The 21,855-nt window shown below is 56.9% G+C and overlaps 1 protein-coding gene across 2 annotated transcripts in view; it reads right to left on the bottom strand.

Moving 5' to 3' along the window:
* The window catches only part of b4galnt1b (beta-1,4-N-acetyl-galactosaminyl transferase 1b), a 109,097-nt gene extending 99,366 nt beyond the window's left edge, over nucleotides 1-9,731 (bottom strand). For both annotated transcript variants that reach the window (XM_070869445.1, XM_070869449.1), the window contains exon 1: nucleotides 9,645-9,731. In XM_070869445.1, coding sequence (XP_070725546.1) covers nucleotides 9,645-9,655 — 11 coding nt within the window. In that variant the 5' untranslated portion in view covers nucleotides 9,656-9,731. The remainder of the gene's footprint in view (nucleotides 1-9,644) is intronic.
* Between the last annotated feature and the right edge of the window lie 12,124 nt (nucleotides 9,732-21,855).

Genomic DNA, 21,855 nt, shown 5'->3' with positions numbered 1-21,855 from the left:
TTAGGAGGGGGAAAATAGAGTACGAGAGGAAGCTTGCCGGGAACATAAAAACTGACTGCAAAAGCTTCTATAGATATGTGAAGAGAAAAAGATTAGTGAAGACAAACAAGTCCCTTGCAGTCAGATTCAGGCGAATTTATAATGGGGAACAAAGAAATGGCAGACCAGTTGAACAAATACTTTGGTTTTGTCTTCACTAAGGAAGACACAAATAACCTTCCGGAAATACTAGGGGACCGAGGGTCTAGTGAGAAGGAGGAACTGAAGGAAAGCATTATTAGGCGGAAAATTGATGGGATTGAAGGCCGATAAATCCTCAGGGCCTGATAGTCTGCATCCCAGAGTACTTAAGGAAGTGGCCCTAGAAATAGTGGATGCATTGGTGATCATTTTCCAACAGTCTATCGACTCTGGATCAGTTCCTATGGACTGGAGGGTAGTTAATGTAACACCACTTTTTAAAAAAGGAGGGAGAGAGAAAATGGGTAATTAGCCTGACATCAGTAGTGGGGAAAATGTTGGAATCAATTAATAAAAATGAAATAGCAGCGAGTTGTTGATGCCAGTTCATTGGATATATTCAAGAGGGAATTAGATATGGCCCTTACGGCTAAAGGGATCAAGGGGTATGGAGAGAAAGCAGGAAAGGTGTACTGAGGTGAATGATCAGCCATGATCTTATTGAATGGTGGTGCAGGCTCGAAGGGCCGAATGGCCTACTCCTGCACCTATTTTCTATGTTTCTATGTTTCTAGACTCTCCAGTCAGCTTCTCAGCATCTACCCTGTCAATCCCCCTCAGAATCTTATACACTTCAATCGCCTGCTGGATTCCATGCTTCCCTGTGCCTGCTGGGAAACTGTTGCTTTTTCCACTTGCTCTCACAATAAGTCATAACTTGAAGGCACCTCCCACATGCTCTGAAACAAGTCTATTCCATTTGAGGAACGTAACTGAACACAGAAAGGAACGAGCAGGAGAGGGGGCAATAGAAAATTAAATTCAGACAGCAGAGAGCCGAAGAACTGCTCTATTTATAACAGTGTAGTTAAAATCCTAATTATACGTCTGAGATGGAAACCTTTCAATCATGTACGATACTGATGTGCAGATTGGATCATGGTTCAAGTGACATCACTGCGAGTTCCTTACCCAATAATGCCATCTGTTCTCAGTTACATCACCATCTCTGAAATATAGAGCAGATTTTATAGAGGTGACGTCCTTTTTATGTTAAAAACAGTATTGCGAATTGGGCTTCCCATGGTGAGGGAATGGAACACTTTCCCACCTTCAGGTTCCCAGTGTCGGCATCAAACGACCCCGGGTCAGGTGCAGCACAGCCTCGAGGCTGAGCCCTTACGCTGTGCCTTAGAACGTTTCACTAAGGTCCCTAATCTTCAGTAAAGAGAGCTGACTTTCAGCCCATCAAATCGGGGGAAGATTCAAAGCCAGGTCCTAGAATTGAGAGGACGGTTTGCTCAGCCACTGCACCAACCAGTCCCACCACGATGGAGAAAGAAATCCTCTGTGCGGTACGTGTAACTATTTCATAAATCCAGTTGCACAAAATGTGCTTTTGGTTCCATTATACACCGTGGGCTGGATTTTCGGTCTTTTGCCGCCTCTGTTTTCGCCGCGGAGGGGCGGTAATGGCGGCGGTAAGCACTTCCTGTCCCAGCGGCCAGCTTCCAGCGCCCCGCTGGACATTCGGTGCAGGGTTTGAGGGGGCGTGGAACATTACCGCCCGGGAGAGGCGAGCCGGTGTGCAACGCCCCCGGTTGCGACACCGGCTCGATATTTGGTTCGCGCCCGATCCGTAGCGCCCTGCAGCGCCCCCTAGTGGGACCGCCTGGGAAAGCGGGCGGCCCGAGCTGTAGCGGCCGCAGTGAGGGAAGGAATGTCAATCAGTTAATGCAATGCCAATCAATTTCTCTGGCCCAGAAGGGAAGCAATTTAACCTGTTCAATCTCATTCCTGCATGTAGTAAATTGTTGTTAGAGATTCAACCTGTGATTGTTTTTTTTTAAATTTTTGCGATTCATGTGGATGTGGCGTCAGTAATGTATTGGGAATGTTTTTGGTGGGCTTTTTTCAGATTTATTTTCGCGGCGCTCCGCGGCCGTCTGTTTAACTCGAGATTTTCAGTTGCTCAGCCGGCCTAGCGCCCTGAGAGAACACCTCCCTTAGAGCGCCGCCCCATACTCAGAGCCCAGCTGGTGAATTTTGCGGCTGGAGACGCAAGCCATTTCCCGCCGCAAAATTTACCGCCCCGTCCGGGTTAACGCCGCAAGAGAGGCACGAGCGAATTTCCACCCTCATGTGTTTTATAACTGCAGGCTGAGATTTTGGGAAGTTAATGACCACATAATGTATCCCAGCAGGGAGATGGATTGAATAAGTCACAAACAGTGCAGATATGAATCAGTTCTTCAGGTCCTATCTATAAACACAGGGCTGGATCTTGCTGGAAGAATAACGGTGTGTTAATGATGTAGAGCGTTGGTAATGTGCAAATCGGCCAGAAGTTCAGGGGAACAAGAGATATGCTGTGAGTTACGAATCTCCAGAACTTGTTGGTCGATTTGCGCTGCTCCACCGTTTGTTCCTCACACACACCAACTTGCCCATCGCCTCTCAGTTATTTTTTAGAACTTGCTGGATTTGCACATGGATTGTCCACTAAACTCCCTGCAGATAGTTAAGTCTGGTTATTAAGAGCGCAAGTACCTTTTTAACAATGTGATCATTGTTAATGCAATGCCAATCAATTTCTCTGGCCCAGAAGGGAAGCAATTTAACCTGTTCGATCTCATTCCTGCGTGTAGTAAATTGTTGTTAGAGATTCAAAAATTTCCAAAATTTACATTTTTTTCTTACTTTTCCTTTCCGTCTCTGTTTTTTCTCTCTCTCTCTTTTAATCCAATCTTTCTTCCCCTCCCTTTATTTCTCTTTTTGTACCTGATTTGACACTAATTCGCCCTCTTTCTCCGCCATCCCTCTTTGTTTCTCAATCTTTATATCTCACGGGTTCAGGAGATACACTGTTGGTCCTGCCGTTCACCGAGGTCCCAGATGCCCTCGCCACACCGTTATCAGCTCTCACTTCCTGCAACTTACGGCGCAGAACATTTTTCGAGTTGAAAGGTGCAGGAAAAAGCCTATCCGATGAGATGCCCTGCTCCAGCAAGGTACAGCACTGAGTGTTCCATTTCCACCACAAGAGGAGTAGTTTAACAATTTTATCAGGGAAGCTTTGAGGGTGTTTTTGTAACGTTTCTGCTGCCCACCTTTGGCTCGTTTGCCATGTAGAAGTTCCGAGTAGAGCGCTTGCTTTGGGAGTCTCGTGTCTGGCATGTGAACAATGTGGCCTGCCCAGCGGAGCTGATCAAGTGTGGTCAATGCTTTGATGCTGGGGATGTTGGTCTGGTCGAGGACGCTAACATTGGTGCGTCTGTCCTCCCAGGGGATTTGTAGGATCTTGCGGAGACATCGTTGGTGGTATTTCTCCAGCGACTTGAGGTGTCCACTGTACATGGTCCATGTCTCTGAGCCATACATCTCTGAGCCTGATAAAGTGCAACATCCCCACCGACACCTGGGAGTCCCTGGCCAAAGACTGCCCGAAGTGGAGGAAGTGCATTCGGAAGGGCGCTGAGCACCTCGAGTCTCATCGCCGAGAGCATGCAGAAATCAAGCGCAGGCAGCGGAAGGAGCGTGCGGCAAACCTGTCCCACCCTCCCTTACCCTCAACGACTATCTGTCCCACCTGTGACAGGGACTGTGGTTCTCGTATTGGACTGTTCAGTCACCTAAGGACTACGGAGTGGAAGCAAGTCTTCCTTGATTCCGAGGGACTGCCTATGAATGAATGAAGTTTATCAATTCTAATTTAGGTTATTATATGCATGAAGGGCATAAAATTACAGCTTTTATAAAGTGGCTTTCACCTCTCGAAGATTCTGGCTCACAGACACTTTGGCACTCCGCATTCCCCAATAATGCAACAGAAATGTTATTCATACCATTTTGAGACCAACCATAATACTGGGGTCCGAACCATTCTAAGCTGCTGAATTTTCATTATTTTTATAGTTTCAGTGCCAGTGATTGACAGAGACCGAGATTGTGACTTGCCTTGTGGTTAGTGATCAACATATATTATTGCAGCATTTACTAAGGTTGTTCTGGGGGGGGGGGATGACTGAATAAATTATGCAAATCAGAGACCGTTGGCTAAGAAACATTTATTAGATAGTTCCTATGGCCAGCTGAGGAGTTATAAATGTATTTTATATAGAGATACGAAATATGTAGTGCTATATATAGATATATATAAGACTACCACAAAATGATGCATGTAATAACAAGAGTCGATTCAATTGCAGCATGCCCCTTCCACAGCCCATGTACAATCTGCCCAATCCATTTAATCACCTGCTGTAAAAGTGTATAAAGATACTGTATGATCCACAAATGTAATGAAGCAATACTCCAGCATATATATTCATCCTCATATTTCCCGCTATTCAACCTTGACCAGAAAATGTTTATAGACAACACCTCCAGCAGCACAACTCCAACTCGGAACTCCTACACGGCAAGCGAGCTCCAGGTGTTATTCATACCATTTTGAGAGCAACCATAATACACGGGTCCAAGCCATTGCAAGCTGCTGAATTTTCATTATTTTTATAGTTTTAGTGCCAGTGATTGACACAGACGCAGATTGTGACTTGCCTTATTGCAGCATTTCCTAAGGTTTCAAGGACACCCTCAAAGCCTCCCTGATAAAATGCAACATCCCCACCGACACCTGGGAGTCCCTGGCCAAAGACCGCCCTAAGTGGAGGAAGAGCATCTGGGAGGGCGCTGAGCACCTCGAGTCTCATCGCCGAGAGCGTGCAGAAATCAAGCACAGGCAGAGGAAAGAGCGTACGGCAAACCTGTCCCACCCACCCTTTCCCTCAACGACTATCTGTCCCATCTGTGACAGAGACTGTAATTCCCGTATTGGACTGTTCAGTCACCTGAGAACTCACTTTTAGAGTGGAAGCAAGTCTTCCTCGACTCTGAGGGACTGCCTATGATGATGAGCAGCACAGAAACCATTGCGCTCCCTGGACTAAATGATTATCTCGTAATCTATCCTATCCTGAAAACGTTCAACACCATTCTCAACAAGGTATCTAGCAGGCATCCTTTTTTAGGGACTTATTTCAATCATGGATTTCACTGTACTTATTCAATCCTCACTTCTCTAAAACTTTTTATTTATGACATTATTTCTCATCTCACTTTTAGCCAAGTGTCAGCTGTGCCTCAGTGAGTAGCACTCTTGCCTCTGATTCAGAAGGTTGAGGGTTTGGTTCCAATTCCAAGCAAAAAAATCTAGGCTGACACTCCAGTGCAGTGCTGAGGGAGTGCTGCACTGTTGGAGGTGCCGTCTTTCAGATAAGTTGTTAAAACGAGGCCCCGTTTTGCTCTCTCAGGTGGATGTAAATGGTCCCACGACACTCGTGGAAGAAGAGCAGGGGAGTTCTCCCTGGTGTCCTGGACAATATTGATCCCTCAATCAGCATCATCAAAGACAGATGATCTGATCAGTATCACATTGCTGTTTGTGGGAGCTTGCTGTGTGCAAATTGGCTGCCTCGTTTCCGACATTACAACAGTGACTACACTTCAAAAGGACATAATTGGCTGTAATGTGCTTTGGGACATCATGTGGTCATGAAAGGCGCTACAGAAATGCAAGTCTTTCCTTTTTTGTCCTTTTCAATTCAGCTTTCACCTCCTACCAATATCATTCTCTTTTTTGGTAAACACCAAAGTAGACACTTGTTAAGTATCCCCTGCCAATTTGCAGCAATCCTCGACTAACTCACTCTCCTTCCCCTCAGGGGTCCCTCTTCACACTCAACAATTCTTTTTTTTTTACTGATAGATTTGTAGAAAACTTTACTGTTCATTTTAATATTTTTTCGACTCTCTCCTTATCCCTCCTTGCCTTCCTTGTGTTTTTCTTAACTTCTTCCTTTATTTTCTCATATTCTCTTATTTTTAATCACACCAATAGGCTTCAAATTTAGTTTGCTTCTAATCTCTCTTATTTAGCCAAGGCATCATGATGCATGAAATAGAGTCCTTTTAACACTAGTATATAATCTACAATGTTATCTCCTTTTTACCAGTAACCCCCTGCTGAGCTTACAGTCCTGTGTGTCAATTTATCTTTCCATCTCGCCTCTCCTAGCTCACTCGCCTTTCTAAAATCTGCCCTATTCCAATCTGATATCCTTGTTTATGTACTTACGTTTCCCTTTCTATTTGAAGATGAAACCTCATCATCTTATGGTCGTCACACTTGAGGTGCTCACCCACATTTTACTCACCTACCCGATTTATCTCATAAGCAGATCTATCAATGCCTCATCCCTTGTAGGCATGTGAACAAATTGCTTGAGGAATGAGTCCGACACACAATGCAGGAATTCTATTCCCTTTTCCCCCGTTTATCCCTGCTCTGTCCCAGTCAATAAGCAGGTAATTAAAATCTCCTTGAACAATAATGTTGTTTGTTCTACTTGTCTCCCTGGTCTGCCTACTCTTCCATTTCTCTCCCTCAGTTAGGGGGTTTCTCGTACACCCCACTAATGGAACAATTCCTTTTTATCTTTGATCTCTGACCTTACTCACTCTGAACCTCTGTGACCATCAGTCTTCTCCGACAGCAGGTTTTCCCTCCTTCCCCAATGTTCCCATTCCTCCTTCTCCTTTCTTACCTATTCTGTCCCTCCTAAAATTATTATAAATTGGTGCGTTTAGCTTCCACTCCTGCCCAGTTTGCAATCAACTTTCTGTTAGTGTTCGATCTGTATCATCCTGTGACATCATTCAAACCTGAGCTTTAACTGAGAAAAGAAAGACATGCATTTCTATAGCACCCTTCACAGCCACCAGATGTCCCAAAGCATTTTACAGCCAATGAAGTACTTTTTGGAGTGTAGTCACTGCTGTAATATTGCACACAGCAAGCTCCCACAACCAACAACATGATAATGACCATATAATCTGTTTGTGATGTTCATTGAGGGATAAATATTGGCCAGGACACCAGGGATAACTCCCCTGCTCCTCTTCAAAATAGTGCCATGGGATCTTTTACATCTACCTGAGAAAGCAGACGGGGCCTCGGTTTAACGTCCCATCTGAAAGACGGCACCTCCGACAGTGCAGCGCTCCCTCAGCACTGCGCTGGAGTGTCAGCCTGGATTTTGTGCTCTTGTCTCTGGAATGGGACTTGAACCCACAACCTTTTAACTCAGAGGTGAGTGTGCTACTCACTGAGCCACAGCTAACACTGACACATTCTGAATGATTCTTTTATTGAATGTTGTGTTCATGAAGGCAAGGGTGCTAATGCCGGGGGAATGGAACGCTTTCCTATATCAACGTCAGCAACAAGCACTCCCAGGTCAGGTACGACATAGTTAGGTGTTGAGTAAAATTCCGTCTGATCTGTTCCAACAATTTGTCTCAGCCTCAGCCTCGGGTAAGCATTCCTGCTGTATCATGTATTGTCCCGGCACTTCTAAATCAGCCATCTTCGGAGTGAGATTGCTAATTTAGTGCTAATTAGTGCCCACTGGGTACTTGATTGCGACTGCTCAAACTCACTGCACTTAGGAGAGCAGACAGAGGAGACTGTCATCCCGTCAGTCTTGGCTGAATTGTCCTAGAGTTGAAGGGTCAACATCTAATCCAGATCCTACCAGCCCCTCGCATCTGTCTAATTCCTACTGCCCCGTCACCGCCCCCCCCACCACATTCAAACTCCGATCCGCCTGATTAACCTGTTCGCCCCAATCGCAATGCACCTGCCGATTCCGACCTATAAAGAGTGACTGCTGATGGCCTCATCTGGGGAACTGGCTTGAGGGAGGTCCTGAGTCCCACAGTGATTCAGTTAGGATACTTCCACAATCCCATTACTCCAATGGCAGCTGTTAATCCAGCTCCCTCATGCTGTCCGTTCAACGCTGAGTGCGCAAAAGAAAAATGTGCAGAGAAATGAATACAAACTAGAAGATTCCTAACAACTCCTAACTTGTATCCGTGTCCTAACTCGCACCAAGTCCCGTTCAACCATCACCCCTGTGCTCACTGACTTACACTGGCTCCCGGTCAAGCAACGCCTCGATTTTAAAATTCTCTTCCTTGTTTTCAAATCCCTCCATGGTCTCGCCCCTCCCTATCTCTGCAACCTCCTCCAGCCCCACAAACCCCCCCCCCCTCCCCGAGATATCTGCGCCCCTCCAATGCCAACCTCGTGTGTCAGCTGTGGCTCAGTGGGCAGCACACTCGGCTGAGTCAGAAGGTTGTGGACTCAGGTCTGGGTTCAGGTCCCACTCCAGGAACTTGAGCACAAAAATCTAGGCAGTGGAGTGCTGTACTGTCGGAGGTGCTGCTTTCCAGGTGGATGTAAAAGATCCTATGGCACTATTTCGAAGAAGAGCAGGGGAATTATCCCTGGTGTCCTGGCCAATGTTTATCAACATAACAAAGACATATTATCACATTGCTGTGTGTGGGAGCTTGCTGTGCACAAATTGGCTGCTGCGTTCCCCACATTACAACAGTGACTACTTTATTGGCTGTAAAGCGCTTTGAGGCGTCGGGTGGTCGTGAAAGGCGCTATATAAATGTAAGTTTTTCTTTCTCTTGCGCCTCCCCGATTTTCCTCGCTGCACCATTGGTGGCCGTGCCTTCAGCCGCCGAGACACTAACCCTCTCCTCCTTTGAGACGCTCTTTAAAACTGACCTCTCACCTGCCATAATATCTCTTCATTTTGTCTGATCGCGCTCCTGCCAAGCACCTTGGGAGGTTAAAGGCGCTGTCTAAATACGAGTTGTTGATGGAAAGAGTTTGGTTTTCGGAAACTGTGTGCAATCTGTGTGGCAACGGCCAATGCTGCATTCCAGCAAATTAGAGCTCAATAAAAATCACATGCACCTCCTGAACTGGCTATTCTCCGCAGGCATCCACCATGTTGACATGCTCATGTAATGATATTGCAGATCAGACAGCACCTCCTCCAACAAACCACATTTCTGATTTAAATATTGACAAATCTGAGCTGTGCGCGGATTTAAAATGACCACTACTCTCTCCACATCATGCGACCCGCTGAAGCTTTGAAAAATGCACACACGCCGGCGTTGCAGTCTCACAATAGCTCAGCAATGATCCAAAAAAACACATTGTATTTCTGCTGCAATGGGCTGAAGGCTGTGCACTGAGCATCACTGGTTTTATTTTCTCCCCCTGCATTTCATGCTTGCCAAAGGCACAGATAAGAGACCAGCCCCGTCTGTTTCTCTTTCAAACTCGACCGTCCCAGGTAGAAATCATTTGTTTTATTTTTACAAGGCAAATAATCGAATTCAGAAGGGGGCGGATTTCCAAGGCTCTTTTCTCAGGATTGTGATGAAGGAATCGGGGTTTTTTTTAAAGCAGATTTTACAACCTTCATTTGGATGACATTTGACAGATTGACATTTAAAAATCAAAAGGCGCCCAGCAGAACTGCCTCTTACAATCGACTAAATGCAAGTGCCTAGGACCAGTGCGCAAGTCCTACCTGTTAAACATTTAAATGCATCCTTTTCCCCCTCTCCTCAAACGGACGAGTGAATTCCGCATTCTGGCTTTTCCCAGTCGCTGACAGTGCGGCTGCTGCCCAGATCGAAAATCCACTCCCTCCAGTGGGATGGTTAAGGAACAGCAGAGACACCAGCAGGAGGAGGTTGGGATCCGTCTATCTGGCCCAATCATACGCTAGCAGCAGAAGCAATGCTCAATTCGTTGCTTTGAAGTCTTATGAATTAACGAATAACTTCCGTAAATTATCATGAGGATCTCCAACAACCAGACAGGATTTTGTGACTCTCCATTGGCTAAGTGACAGGAAACAGAGATCATTGGTGAACGGTTGTAGTTCGGACTGTGTTCCCCAGGGGTCGGTTCTAGGACCACTGCTTTTCTTAATATATATTAATGACTTGGATGTGGGTGTACAGGGCACAATTTCAAAATTTGCAGATGACACAAAACGTGGAAGTATAGTGAACAGTGAGGATGCGAGAGATCGACTTCAAGAGATCTTATTGAAACGTATAAGATTCTGAGGGGTCTTGACAGGGTAGATGCAGAGAGGATGTTCCCCCCCCCCCCGGGAATCTAGAACTAGGGGGTATAGTTTCAGAATAAGGGGTCGCCCATTTAAAACTGAGATGAGGAGGAATTTCTTCTCTCAGAGGGTTGTGAATCTTTGGAATTCTCTGCCACAGAGAGCTGTGGAGGCTGGGTCATTGAATATATTTAAGGTGGAGATAGACAGATTTTTGAGCGATAAGGGAATAAAGGGTTATGGGGAGCGGGCAGGGAAGTGGAGTTGAGTCCGTGATCAGATCATCTATGGTCTTATTGAATGGCGGAGCAGGCTCGAGGGGCCGTATGGCCTACATCCTATTTCTTATGTTCTTACATTCTTATATGTGCACAAATCGTTGAAGGTGGCAGGGCAGGTGGAGAAAGCGGTTAAAAAAGCTTATGGGATCCTGGGCTTCATAAATAGAGGCATAGAGTACAAAAGCAAGGAAGTTATGATGAACCTTTATAAAACACTGGTTCGGCCTCAACTGGAGCATTGTGTCCAATTCTGGGCACCGCACTTTAGGAAGGATGTGAAGGCCTTAGAGAGGGTGCAGAAAAGATTTACGAGAATGGTTCCAGGGATGAGGGACTTCAGTTACGTGGATGGACTGGAGAAGCTGGGGTTGTTCTCCTTGGAGCAGTGAAGGTTGAGAGGAGATTTGATCGAGGTATTCAAAATCATGAGGGGTCTGGACAGAGTAGATAGAGAGAAACTATTCCCATTGGTGGAAGGGTCGAGAACCAGAGGACACAGATTTAAGGCGATTGGCAGAAGAACCAAAGGCGACATGAGGAAAAACATTTTTATGCAGCGAGTGGTTAGGATCTGGAATGCACGGCCTAAGAGGGTGGTGGAGGCAGATTCAATCGTGGCTTTCAAAAGGGAATTGGATAAGTACCTGAAGGGAAAACAATTGCAGGGCTACGGGGAAAGGGCGGGGGAGTGGGACTGGCTGGGGTGCTCTTGCAGAGAGCCGGCATGGGCTCGACGGGCCGAATGGCCTCCTTCTGTGCTGTAAACATTCTATGGTTCTATGATTCCAGTTTTCATTCTAATTTTAATTCAACTGTCAGGTCAAATATTTCAAAATATCATGAAGAGTTTTGATAGAGTAAACAAGGAGAAACTGGCAGGAGGGTCAGTAACCAGAGGACACAGATTTAAGATCATTGGCAAAAGAACCAGAGGGGGAGATGAGGAGACATTTCCCAGTCTTTCCAACTCTCGCGATTTGGCACGCCAACTCGCAATCTCACGATTCACCTCAGAAAACTCGTGATTTTTTTTCGCTCTGTGTTAAACTTGGTTGCCCATCACCCCCTGTGCTCGCTGACTGACATTGGCTCCCAGTTAAGCAACGCCTCGATTTCAAATTTCTCATCCTCGTTTACAAATCCCACCATGTGGGAGAGGGGGGTGTGGGGGAGGGGGAGGGGGTGTGGAAGAGGGGGCGGGGTGTGGGAGAGGGAGTGGGGTGTGGTGGAGGGGTGTGGGAGAGGGGGGAGGGGATGTTGGAGAGGGGGGTGTGGGGGAGGGTGGAGGGTGGGAAGAGGAGGGAGAGGTGTGTGGGGTGTGGAGGGGAGGGGGGAAGGGATGTTGGAGAGGGGGTGTGGGGGAGGGGGTATGGGAGAGGGGGGAGGGGTGTGGGAGAGGGGTGGGGGGGAGTGTGTGGGGGAGTGGGGGAGGGTGTGGGAGGGGGAGGGGTGTGTGAGAGGGAGAAGGTGTGGGAGGGGGAGGGGTGTGTGAGAGTGGAGGGGGAGGGGGAGGGGTGTGGGAGGGGGAGGGTGTGTGAGGGGGTGTGTGGGAGGGGGAGGGGTGTGTGAGAGGGAGAAGGTGTGGGAGGGGAGGGGTGTGTGAGAGTGGAGGGGGAGGGTGTGGGAGGGGGAGGGGTGTGTGAGAGGGGGAGGGGTGTGTGGGAGGGTGTGTGGGAGGGGGAGGGTGTGTGAGAGGGGGAGGGGTGTGGGAGGGGGAGGGGAGGGGGAGGGTGTGTGAGAGGGGGAGGGGTGTGGGAGGGGGAGGGGTGTGTGAGGGGGTGTGAGAGGGGGAGGGGTGTGGAACGGGGAGGGTGTGAGAGGGGGAGGGGTGTGGGAGAGGGGGAGGGGTGTGGAAGGGGGAGGGGTGTGGGAGGGTGTGAGAGGGTGAGGGGTGTGGGAGAGGGGGAGGGGTGTGGGAGGGGGGTGTGAGAGGGGGAGGGGTGTGGGAGGGGGAGGGTGTGAGAGGAGGAGGGGTGTGGGAGGGGGAGGGGTGTGGGAGGGGGAGGGGTGTGGGAGGGGGAGGGTGTGAGAGGGGGAGGGGTGTGTGAGGGGGAGGGGTGTGTGAGAGGGGGAGGGGTGTGGGAGGGGGAGGGGTGTGTGAGGGGGGAGGGGTGTGTGAGGGGGGGGTTGTGAGGGGGAGGGTGTGAGGGGGGGGAGTGAGAGGGGGAGGTGTGTGAGAGGGGGAGGGGTGTGTGAGGGGGGGGTTGTGAGGGGAGGGTGTGAGGGGGGGAGTGAGAGGGGGAGGAGTGTGGGAGGGGTGTGTGAGAGGGGGAGGGGTGTGTGAGGGGGAGGGGTGTGGGAGGGGGAGGGGTGTGGGAGGGGGGGATGTGAGAGGGGGAGGGGTGTGAGAGGGGGAGGGGTGTGAGAGGGGGAGGGGTGTGGGAGGGGGAGGGGTGTGTGATGGGGGAGGGGTGTGTGAGGGGGAGAGTTTGTGAGGGGGAGGGTGTGAAGGGGGTGTGAGAGGGGGAGGAGTGTGGGAGGGGGTGTGTGGGGGGTGTGTGAGGGGGAGGGGTGTGGGAGGGGGAGGGGTGTGGGAGGGGGGGTGTGAGAGGGGGAGTGGTGTGAGAGGGGGAGGGGTGTGGGAGGGAGAGGGGTGTGAGAGAGGGGGAGGGGTGTGGGAGGGGGGTGAGACGGGGAGGGGTGTGTGAGAGGGGGAGGGGTGTGTGAGGGGGAGGGGTGTGTGAGAGGGGGAGGGTGTGGGAGGGGGAGGGGTGTGTGAGAGGGGGAGGGTGTGGGAGGAGGGAGTGAGAGGGGGAGAGGTGTGTGAGGGGGAGGGGTGTGTGAGAGGGGGAGGGTGTGGGAGGGGGGGTGTGAGAGGGGGAGGGGTGTGTGAGGGGGAGGGGTGTGGGAGGTGAGGTGTGAGAGGGGGAAGTGTGTGGGAGGGGGAGGGTGTGGGAGAGGGGGAGGGGTGTGTGAGGGGGAGGGTGTGAGAGGCGGAGGGTGTGTGAGGGGAGGGATGTGTGAGAGGGGAAGGGGTGGTGAGAGGGGGAGTGGTGTGGGAGGCGGAGGGGTGTGTGAGAGGGGGAGGGGTGTGAGAAGGGGAGGGGTGTGGGAGGGGGAGGGTGTGGGAGGGGGAGGGCGTGTGTGAGGGGGGGAGGGGTGTGGGAGGGGGAGGGTGTGGGAGGGGGAGGGCTGTGTGAGGGGGGTGTGGGAGGGGGAGGGGAGGGGGAGCGTGTGGGAGGGGGGTGTGAGAGGCGGAGGGGTGTGAGAGAGGGAGGAGTGTAAGAGAGGGAGGAGTGTATGAGAGGGGGAGGGTGTGTGGGAGGGGGGGTGTGGGAGGGGGAGGGGTGTGAGAGAGGGAGGGTTGTGTGAGAGAGGAAGGGTGCGTGAGGGGGTGGGGGATGTGGGAGGGCGACGGGTGCGTGAGAGAGGGAGGGGTGTATGAGAGAGGGAGGGTGCGTGAGGGGGAGAGGTGTGTGAGAGGGGGAGGGGTGTGGGAGGGGAAGGGTGCGTGAGGGGGAGGGGTGTGTGAGAGGGGAATGGTGTGTGAGGGGGAGGGGTGTGTGGGAGGGGGAGGGGTGTGGGAGGGGGAGGGGTGTGTGAGAGAGGGAGGGTGCATGAGAGAGGGGAGGGGTGTGGTAGGGGAGGTGTGTGTGAGAGGGGGAGGGGTGTGCGAGGGGGAGGGGTGTGAGAGAGGGAGGGTTGTTTGAGAGGGGGAGGGGTGTGGGAGGGGGGAGGGGTGTGTGGGAGGGGGAGGGGTGTGTGAGAGGGGGAGGGGTGTGAGAGAGGGGGAGGGGTGTGTGAGAGGGAGGGTTGTGTGAGAGAGGGAGGGTGCGTGAGGGGGTGGGGGGTGTGGGAGGGCGACGGGTGTGTGAGAGAGGGAGGGGTGTATGAGAGAGGGAGGGTGCGTGAGGGGGAGAGGTGTGTGAGAGGGGGAGGGGTGTGGGACGGGGAGGGTGCGTGAGGGGGAGGGGTGTCTGAGAGGGGAATGGGTGTGAGGGGGAGGGGTGTGTGGGAGGGGGAGGGGTGTGGGAGGGGGAGGGGTGTGTGAGAGAGGGAGGGTGCCTGAGAGAGGGAGGGGTGTGGGAGGGGAGGTGTGTGTGAGAGGGGGAGGGGTGTGCGAGGGGGAGGGGTGTGAGAGAGGGAGGGTTGTGTGAGAGAGGGAGGATGCGTGAGGGGGAGGGGTGTGTGGGAGGGGGAGGGGTGCGTGAGAGAGGGAGAGATGTATGAGAGAGGGAGGGTGTGTGAGGGGGAGGGGTGTGTGAGAGGGGGAGGGGTGTGGGAGGGGAGGGGTGTATGAGAGAGGGAGGGTGCGTGAGGGGGAGGGGTGTGGCAAGGGGGTGTGAGAGGGGGAGGGGTGTGGGAGGAGGAGGGTGTGAGAGCAGGAGGGGTGTGGGAGGGGGAGGGGTGTGGGAGGGGGAGAGTGTGAGAGGGGGAGGGGTGTGTGAGGGGGAGGGGTGTGGGAGGGGGAGGGGTGTGTGAGGGGGGGAGTGGTGTGTGAGGGGGAGGGTTTGTGAGGGGGAGGGTGTGAGGGGTGGTGTGAGAGGGGGAGGAGTGTGGGAGGGGGTGTGTGAGAGGGGGAGAGGTGTGTGAGGGGGAGGGGTGTGGGAGGGGGAGGGGTGTGGGAGGGGGGTGTGAGAGGGGGAGGTGTGTGGGAGGGGGAGGGGTGTGGGAGAGGGGAGGGGTATGGGAGGGGGAGGGGTGTGGAGGGGGGTGAGACGGGGAGGGGTGTGTGAGAGGGGGAGGGGTGTGTGAGAGGGGGAGGGGTGTGTGAGGGGGAGGGGGGTGTGAGAGGGGGAGGGGTGTAAGAGGGGGAGGGGTGTGTGCGAGGGGGAGGGTGTGGGAGGGGGAGGGTGTGTGAGAGGGGGAGGGTGTGGGAGGGGGGAGTGAGAGGGGGAGAGGTGTGTGAGGGGGAGGGGTGTGGGAGAGGGGGAGGGCTATGGGAGGTGGGGTGTGAGAGGGGGAGGGGTGTGGGCGGGGAGGGGTGTGGGAGAGGGGAAAGTGTGTGGGAGGGGGAGGGGTGTGGGAGAGGGGAAAGTGTGTGGGAGGGGGAGGGGTGTGGGAGAGGGGGAGGGGTGTGTGGGAGGCGGAGGGTGTGTGAGGGGAGGGGTGTGTGAGAGGGGAAGGGGTGTGTGAGAGGGGGAGTGGTGTGGGAGGCGGAGGGGTGTGTGAGATGGGGAGGGGTGTGGGAGGGGGAGGGGTGTGTGAGGGGGTGTGTGTGTGAGGGGGGAGGGGTGTGGGAGGCGGAGGGGTGTGTGAGAGGGGGAGGGGTGTGTGAGAGGGTGAGGGGTGTGGGAGGGGGAGGGTGTGGGGAGGGGGAGGGCTGTGTGAGGGGGGTGTGAGAGGGGGAGGGGTGTGTGAGAGGGTGAGGGGAGGGGGAGGGTGTGGGAGGGGGAGGGCTGTGTGAGGGGGGGCGTGAGAGGCGGAGGGGTGTGTGAGAGAGGGAGGAGTGTATGAGAGGGGGAGGGTGTGTGGGAGGGGGGGTATGGGAGGGCGAGGGGTGTGAGAGAGGGAGGGTTGTGTGAGAGAGAAGGGTGCGTGAGGGGGTGAGGGGTGTGGGAGGGCGACGGGTGTGTGAGAGAGGGAGGGGTATATGAGAGAGGGAGGGTGCGTGAGGGGGAGAGGTGTGTGAGAGGGGGAGGGGTGTGGGAGAGGGGGAGGGGCGTGGAAGGGGGAGGGGTGTTGCAGGGTGTGAGAGGGTGAGGGGTGTGGGAGAGGGGGAGGGGTGTGGGAGGGGGATGTGGGAGGGGAGGGTGTGAGAGGAGGAGGGGTGTGGGAGCGGAAGGGTGTGAGATGGGGAGGGGTGTGTGAGGGGGAGGGGTGTGTGAGAGGGGGAGGGGTGTGGGAGGGGGAGGGGTGTGTGAGGGGGGGAGGGGTGTGTGAGGGGGGGTTTGTGAGGGGGAGGGTGTGAGGGGGGAGTGAGAGGGGGAGGAGTGTGGAAGGGGGTGTGTGAGAGGGGGAGGGTGTGTGAGGGGGAGGGGTGTGGGAGGGGGTGTGTGAGAGGGGGAGGGGTGTGAGAGGGGGGGGTGTGTGGGAGGGGGAGGGGTGTGGGAGAGGGAGGGGTGTGGGAGGGGGGTGAGACAGGGAGGGGTGTGTGAGAGGGGAGGGGTGTGAGAGGGGGAGGGGTGTGGGAGGGGGAGGGGTGTGTGAGGGGGAGGGGTGTGTGAGGGGGGAGGGGTGTGTGAGGGGAAGAGTTTGTGAGGGGGAGGGTGTGAGGGGGGGTGCGATAGGGGGAGGAGTGTGGGAGGGGGAGGGGTGTGTGAGGGGAAGAGGTGTGGGAGGGGGAGGGGTGTGGGAGGGGGGGTGTGAGAGGGGGAGGGGTGTGAGAGGGGGAGGGGTGTGGGAGGGAGAGGGGTGTGAGATAGGGGAGGGGTGTGGGAGGGGGAGGGGTGTGGGAGGGGGAGGTGTGTGTGAGAGGGGGAGGGTGTGGGAGTGGGAGGGGTGTGTGAGAGGGGGAGGGTGTGGGAGGGGGGAGTGAGAGGGGGAGAGGTGTGTGAGGGGGAGGGGTGTGTGAGAGGGGGAGGGTGTGGGAGGGGGGGTGTTAGAGGGGGAGGGTGTGTGAGGGGGAGGGGTGTGGGAGGTGGGGTGTGAGAGGGAGGGTTGTGTGAGAGAGGGAGGGTGCGTGAGGGGGTGGGGGGGTGGGAGGGCGACGGGTGTGTGAGAGGGGGGGGTGTATGAGAGAGGGAGGGTGCGTGAGGGGAGAGGTGTGTGAGAGGGGGAGGGGTGTGGGAGGGGGAGGGTGCGTGAGGGGGAGGGGTGTCTGAGAGGGAAATGGTGTGTGAGGGGGAGGGGTGTGTGGGAGGGGGAGGGGTGTGGGAGGGGGAGGGTGTGTGAGTGAGGGAGGGTGCCTGAGAGAGGGAGGGGTGTGGGAGGGGAGGTGTGTGTGAGAGGGGGAGGGTGTGCGAGGGGGAGGGGTGTGAGAGAGGGAGGGTTGTGTGAGAGAGGGAGGATGCGTGAGGGTAGAGGGGGGTGTGGGAGGGGGAGGGGTGTGTGAGAGAGGGAGAGATGTATGAGAGAGGGAGGGTGTGTGAGGGGGAGGGGTGTGTGAGAGGTGGAGGGGTGTGGGAGGGGGAGGGGTGTATGAGAGAGGGAGGGTGCGTGAGGGGAGGGGTGTGGGAGGGGGGTGTGAGAGGGGGAGGGGTGTGGGAGGGGTAGGGTGTGAGAGGGGGAGGGGTGTGTGAGGGGAGAGGTGTGGGAGGGGGAGGGGTGTGTGAGGGGGGGAGGGGTGTGTGAGGGTGAGGGGTGTGTGAGGGGGAGGGTGTGGGAGGGGAAGGGTGTGGGAGGGGGAGGGGTGTGTGAGAGGGGGGAGTGGTGTGTGAGGGGGAGGGTTTGTGAGGGGGAGGGTGTGAGGGGTGGTGTGAGAGGGGGAGGAGTGTGGGAGGGGGTGTGTGAGAGGGGTAGGGGTGTGTGAGGGGGAGGGGTGTGGGAGGGGGAGGGGTGTGGGAGAGGGGGAGGGGTGTGACAGGGGGAGGGGTGTGGAGGGGGGGGGGGTGAGACGGGAAGGGGTGTGTGAGAGGGGGAGGGGTGTGTGAGAGGGGGAGGGGTGTGTGAGGGGGAGGTGTGTGTGAGGGGAGGGGTGTGAGAGGGGGAGGGGTGTGTGTGAGGGGGAGGGTGTGGGAGGGGGAGGGGTGTGTGAGAGGGGGAGGGTGTGGGAGGGGGGAGTGAGAGGGGGAGAGGTGTGTGAGGGGGAGGGGTGTGGGGGAGGGGGAGGGGTGTGGGAGGTGGGGTGTGAGAGCGGGAGGGGTGTGGGAGGGAGGGGTGTGGGAGAGGGGAAAGTGTGTGGGAGGGGGAGGGTGTGGGAGAGGGGGAGGGGTGTGTGAGGGGGAGGGTGTGGGAGGCGGAGGGTGTGTGAGGGGAGGGGTGTGTGAGAGGGGAAGGGGTGTGTGAGAGGGGGAGTGGTGTGGGAGGCGGAGGGGTGTGTGAGATGGGGAGGGGTGTGGGAGGGGGAGGGGTGTGTGAGGGGGTGTGTGTGTGAGGGGGGGAGGGGTGTGGGAGGCGGAGGGGTGTGTGAGAGGGGGAGGGGTGTGTGAGAGGGTGAGGGGTGTGGGAGGGGGAGGGTGTGGGGGGGAGGGCTGTGTGAGGGGGGTGTGAGAGGGGGGAGGGGTGTGTGAGAGGGTGAGGGGAGGGGGAGGGTGTGGGAGGGGGAGGGCTGTGTGAGGGGCGGTGTGAGAGGCGGAGGGGTGTGTGAGAGAGGGAGGAGTGTATGAGAGGGGAGGGTGTGTGGGAAGGGGGGTATGGGAGGGGGAGGGGTGTGAGAGAGGGAGGGTTGTGTGAGAGAGGAAGGGTGCGTGAGGGGGTGAGGGGTGTGGGAGGGCGACGGGTGTGTGAGAGAGGGAGGGGTATATGAGAGAGGGAGGGTGCGTGAGGGGGAGAGGTGTGTGAGAGGGGAGGGGTGTGGGAGGGGGAGGGTGCGTGAGGGGGAGGGAGGGGTCTGTGAGAGGGAATGGTGTGTGAGGGGGAGGGGTGTGTGGGAGGGGTAGGGGTGTGGGAGGGGGAGGGGTGTGTGAGAGAGGGAGGGTTGTGTGAGAGAGGGAGGATGCGTGAGGGGGAGGGGGTGTGAGAGAGGGAGAGATGTTTGAGAGAGGGAGGGTGTGGGAGGGGGAGGGTGTGTGAGAGGGGGAGGGGTGTGGGAGGGGGAGGGGAGGGTGTGTGAGGGGGTGTGTGAGAGGGGGAGGGGTGTGGGAGGGGGAGGGGTGTGTGAGGGGGGTGTGAGAGTGGGAGGGGTGTGGAACGGGGAGGGGTGTGAGAGGGGGAGGGGTGTGGGAGAGGGGGAGGGGTGTGGGAGGGGGAGGGGAGGGGGAGGGTGTGTGAGGGGGTGTGTGAGAGGGGGAGGGGTGTGAGAGAGGGGGAGGGGTGTGAGAGAGGGGGAGGGGAGTGTGAGGGGGAGGGTGTGGGAGGGGGAGGGGTGTGTGAGGGGGAGGGGTGTGTCAGCGGGAGGGGTGTGGGAGGGGGAGGGGTGTGTGAGGGGGGGTGTGAGGGGAAGGGGTGTGGAATGGGGAGGGTGTGAGAGGGGGAGGGGTGTGGTAGAGGGGGAGGGGTGTGGAAGGGGGAGTGGTGTGGGAGGGTGTGAGAGGGTGAGGGGTGTGGGAGAGGGGGAAGGGTGTGGGAGGGGGAGGGGTGTAAGAGGGGGAGGGGTGTGTGAGGGGGAGGGGTGTGGGAGGTGGAGGGGTGTGGGAGGGGGAGGGTGTGAGAGGAGGACGGGTGTGGGACGGTGTGGGAGGGGGAGGGGTGTGGGAGGGGGAGGGTGTGAGAGGGAGGACGGGTGTGGGACGGTGTGGGAGGGGGGAGGGGTGTGGGAGAGGGGGAGGGGTGTGTGAGGGGGAGGGTGTGGGAGGCGGCGGGTGTGTGAGGGGAAGGATGTGTGAGAGGGGAAGGGGTGTGAGAGGGGGAGTGGTGGTGGGAGGCGGAGGGGTGTGTGAGAGGGGAAGGGGTGTGTGAGAGGGGGAGTGGTGTGGGAGGCGGAGGGGTGTGTGAGATGGGGAGGGGTGTGGGAGGGGGAGGGGTGTGTGAGGGGGGGTGTGTGTGAGGGGGGAGGGGTGTGGGAGGGGGAGGGTGTGGGAGGGGGAGGGCTGTGTGAGGGGGTGAGAGAGGGGGAGGGGTGTGTGAGAGGGGGAGGGGAGGGGGAGGGTGTGGGAGGGGGAGGGCTGTCTGAGGGGGGGTGTGAGAGGCGGAGGGGTGTGTGAGAGAGGGAGGAGTGTATGAGAGGGGGAGGGTGTGTGGGAGGGGGGGTGTGGGAGGGGGAGGGGTGTGAGAGAGGGAGGGTTGTGTGAGAGAGGAAGGGTGCGTGAGGGGGTGGGGGGGTGGGAGGGCGACGGTGTGTGTGAGAGAGGGAGGGGTGTATGAGAGAGGGAGGGTGCGTGAGGGGGAGAGGTGTGTGAGAGGGGGAGGGGTGTGGGAGGGGGAGGTGCGTGAGGGGGAGGGGTGTGTGAGAGGGGAATGGTGTGTGAGGGGGAGGGGTGGGGGGAGGGGTGTGGACGGGGAGGGGTGTGTGAGAGAGGGAGGGTGCATGAGAGAGGGAGGGGTGTGGGAGGGGAGGTGTGTGTGAGAGGGGGAGGCGTGTGCGAGGGGGAGGGGTGTGAGAGAGGGAGGGTTGTGTGAGAGAGGGATGATGCGTGAGGGGGAGGGGGGTGTGGGAGGGGGAGGGGTGTGTGAGAGAGGGAGAGATGTATGAGAGAGGGAGGGTGCGTGAGGGGGAGGGGTGTGTGAGAGGGGGAGGGGTGTGGGAGGGGGAGGGGTGTATGAGAGAGGGAGGGTGCGTGAGGGGGAGGGGTGTGTGAGAGGGGGAGGGGTGTGAGAGAGGGGGAGGGGTGTTTGTGAGGGAGGGTTGTGTGAGAGAGGGAGGATGCGTGAGGGGGTGGGGGGTGTGGGAGGGCGACGGGTCTGTGAGAGAGGGAGGGGTGTGTGGGAGGGGGAGGGGGTGTGGGAGGGGGAGGGGTGTGTGAGAGAGGGAGGGTGCCTGAGAGAGGGAGGGGTGTGGGAGGGGAGGTGTGTGTGATAGGGGGAGGGGTATGCGAGGGGGAGGGGTGTGAGAGAGGGAGGGTTGTGTGAGAGAGGGAGGATGCGTGAGGGGGAGGGGGGTGTGGGAGGGGGAGGTGTGTGTGAGAGAGGGAGAGATGTATGAGAGAGGGAGGGTGCGTGAGGGGGAGGGGGGTGGTGAGAGGGGGAGGGGTGTGGGGGGGGGGAGGGGTGTATGAGAGAGGGAGGGTGCGTGAGGGAGAGGGGTGTGTGAGAGGGGGAGGGGTGTGAGAGAGGGGGAGGGGTGTGGGAGGGGGATGGGTGTGTGAGAGAGGGAGGGTGCGTGAGGGGGAGGGTGTGTGAGGGGGAGGGGTGTGTGAGCGGGAGGGGTGTGGGAGGGGGAGGGGTGTGTGAGGGGGTGTGTGAGAGGGGGAGGGGTGTGGAAGGGGGAGGGGTGAGAGGGGGAGGGGTGTTGGAGAGGGGGAGGGGTGTGGAAGGGGGAGGGGTGTGGGAGGGTGTGAGAGGGTGAGGGGTGTGGGAGAGGGGGAAGGGTGTGGGAGGGGGAGGGTGTAAGAGGGGGAGGGGTGTGTGAGGGGGAGGGGTGTGGGAGGGGGAGGGGTGTGGGAGGGGGAGGGTGTGAGAGGAGGAGGGGTGTGGGACGGTGTGGGAGGGGGAGGGTGTGAGAGGGGGAGGGGTGTGTGGTGGAGGGGTGTGTGAGAGGGGGGAAGTGTGTGGGAGGGGGAGGGGAGTGGGAGAGGGGGAGGGGTGTGTGAGGGGGAGGGTGTGGGAGGCGGCGGGGGTGAGGGGAGGGGTGTGTGAGAGGGAAGGGGTGTGTGAGCGGGGGTGTGGGGTGGGAGGCGGAGGGGTGTGTGAGATGGGGAGGGGTGTGGGAGGGGGAGGGGTGTGTGAGGTGGGGTGTGGGTGGAGGGGGGAGGGGTGTGGGGGAGGGGGAGGGTGTGGAGGGGAGGGGGTGTGGGGGGCGGGTG

Source organism: Pristiophorus japonicus, chromosome X, assembly GCF_044704955.1.
Source record: "Pristiophorus japonicus isolate sPriJap1 chromosome X, sPriJap1.hap1, whole genome shotgun sequence".
Taxonomy (NCBI): domain Eukaryota; kingdom Metazoa; phylum Chordata; class Chondrichthyes; family Pristiophoridae; genus Pristiophorus; species Pristiophorus japonicus.
This window is presented reverse-complemented; position numbering and strand designations above follow the sequence as displayed.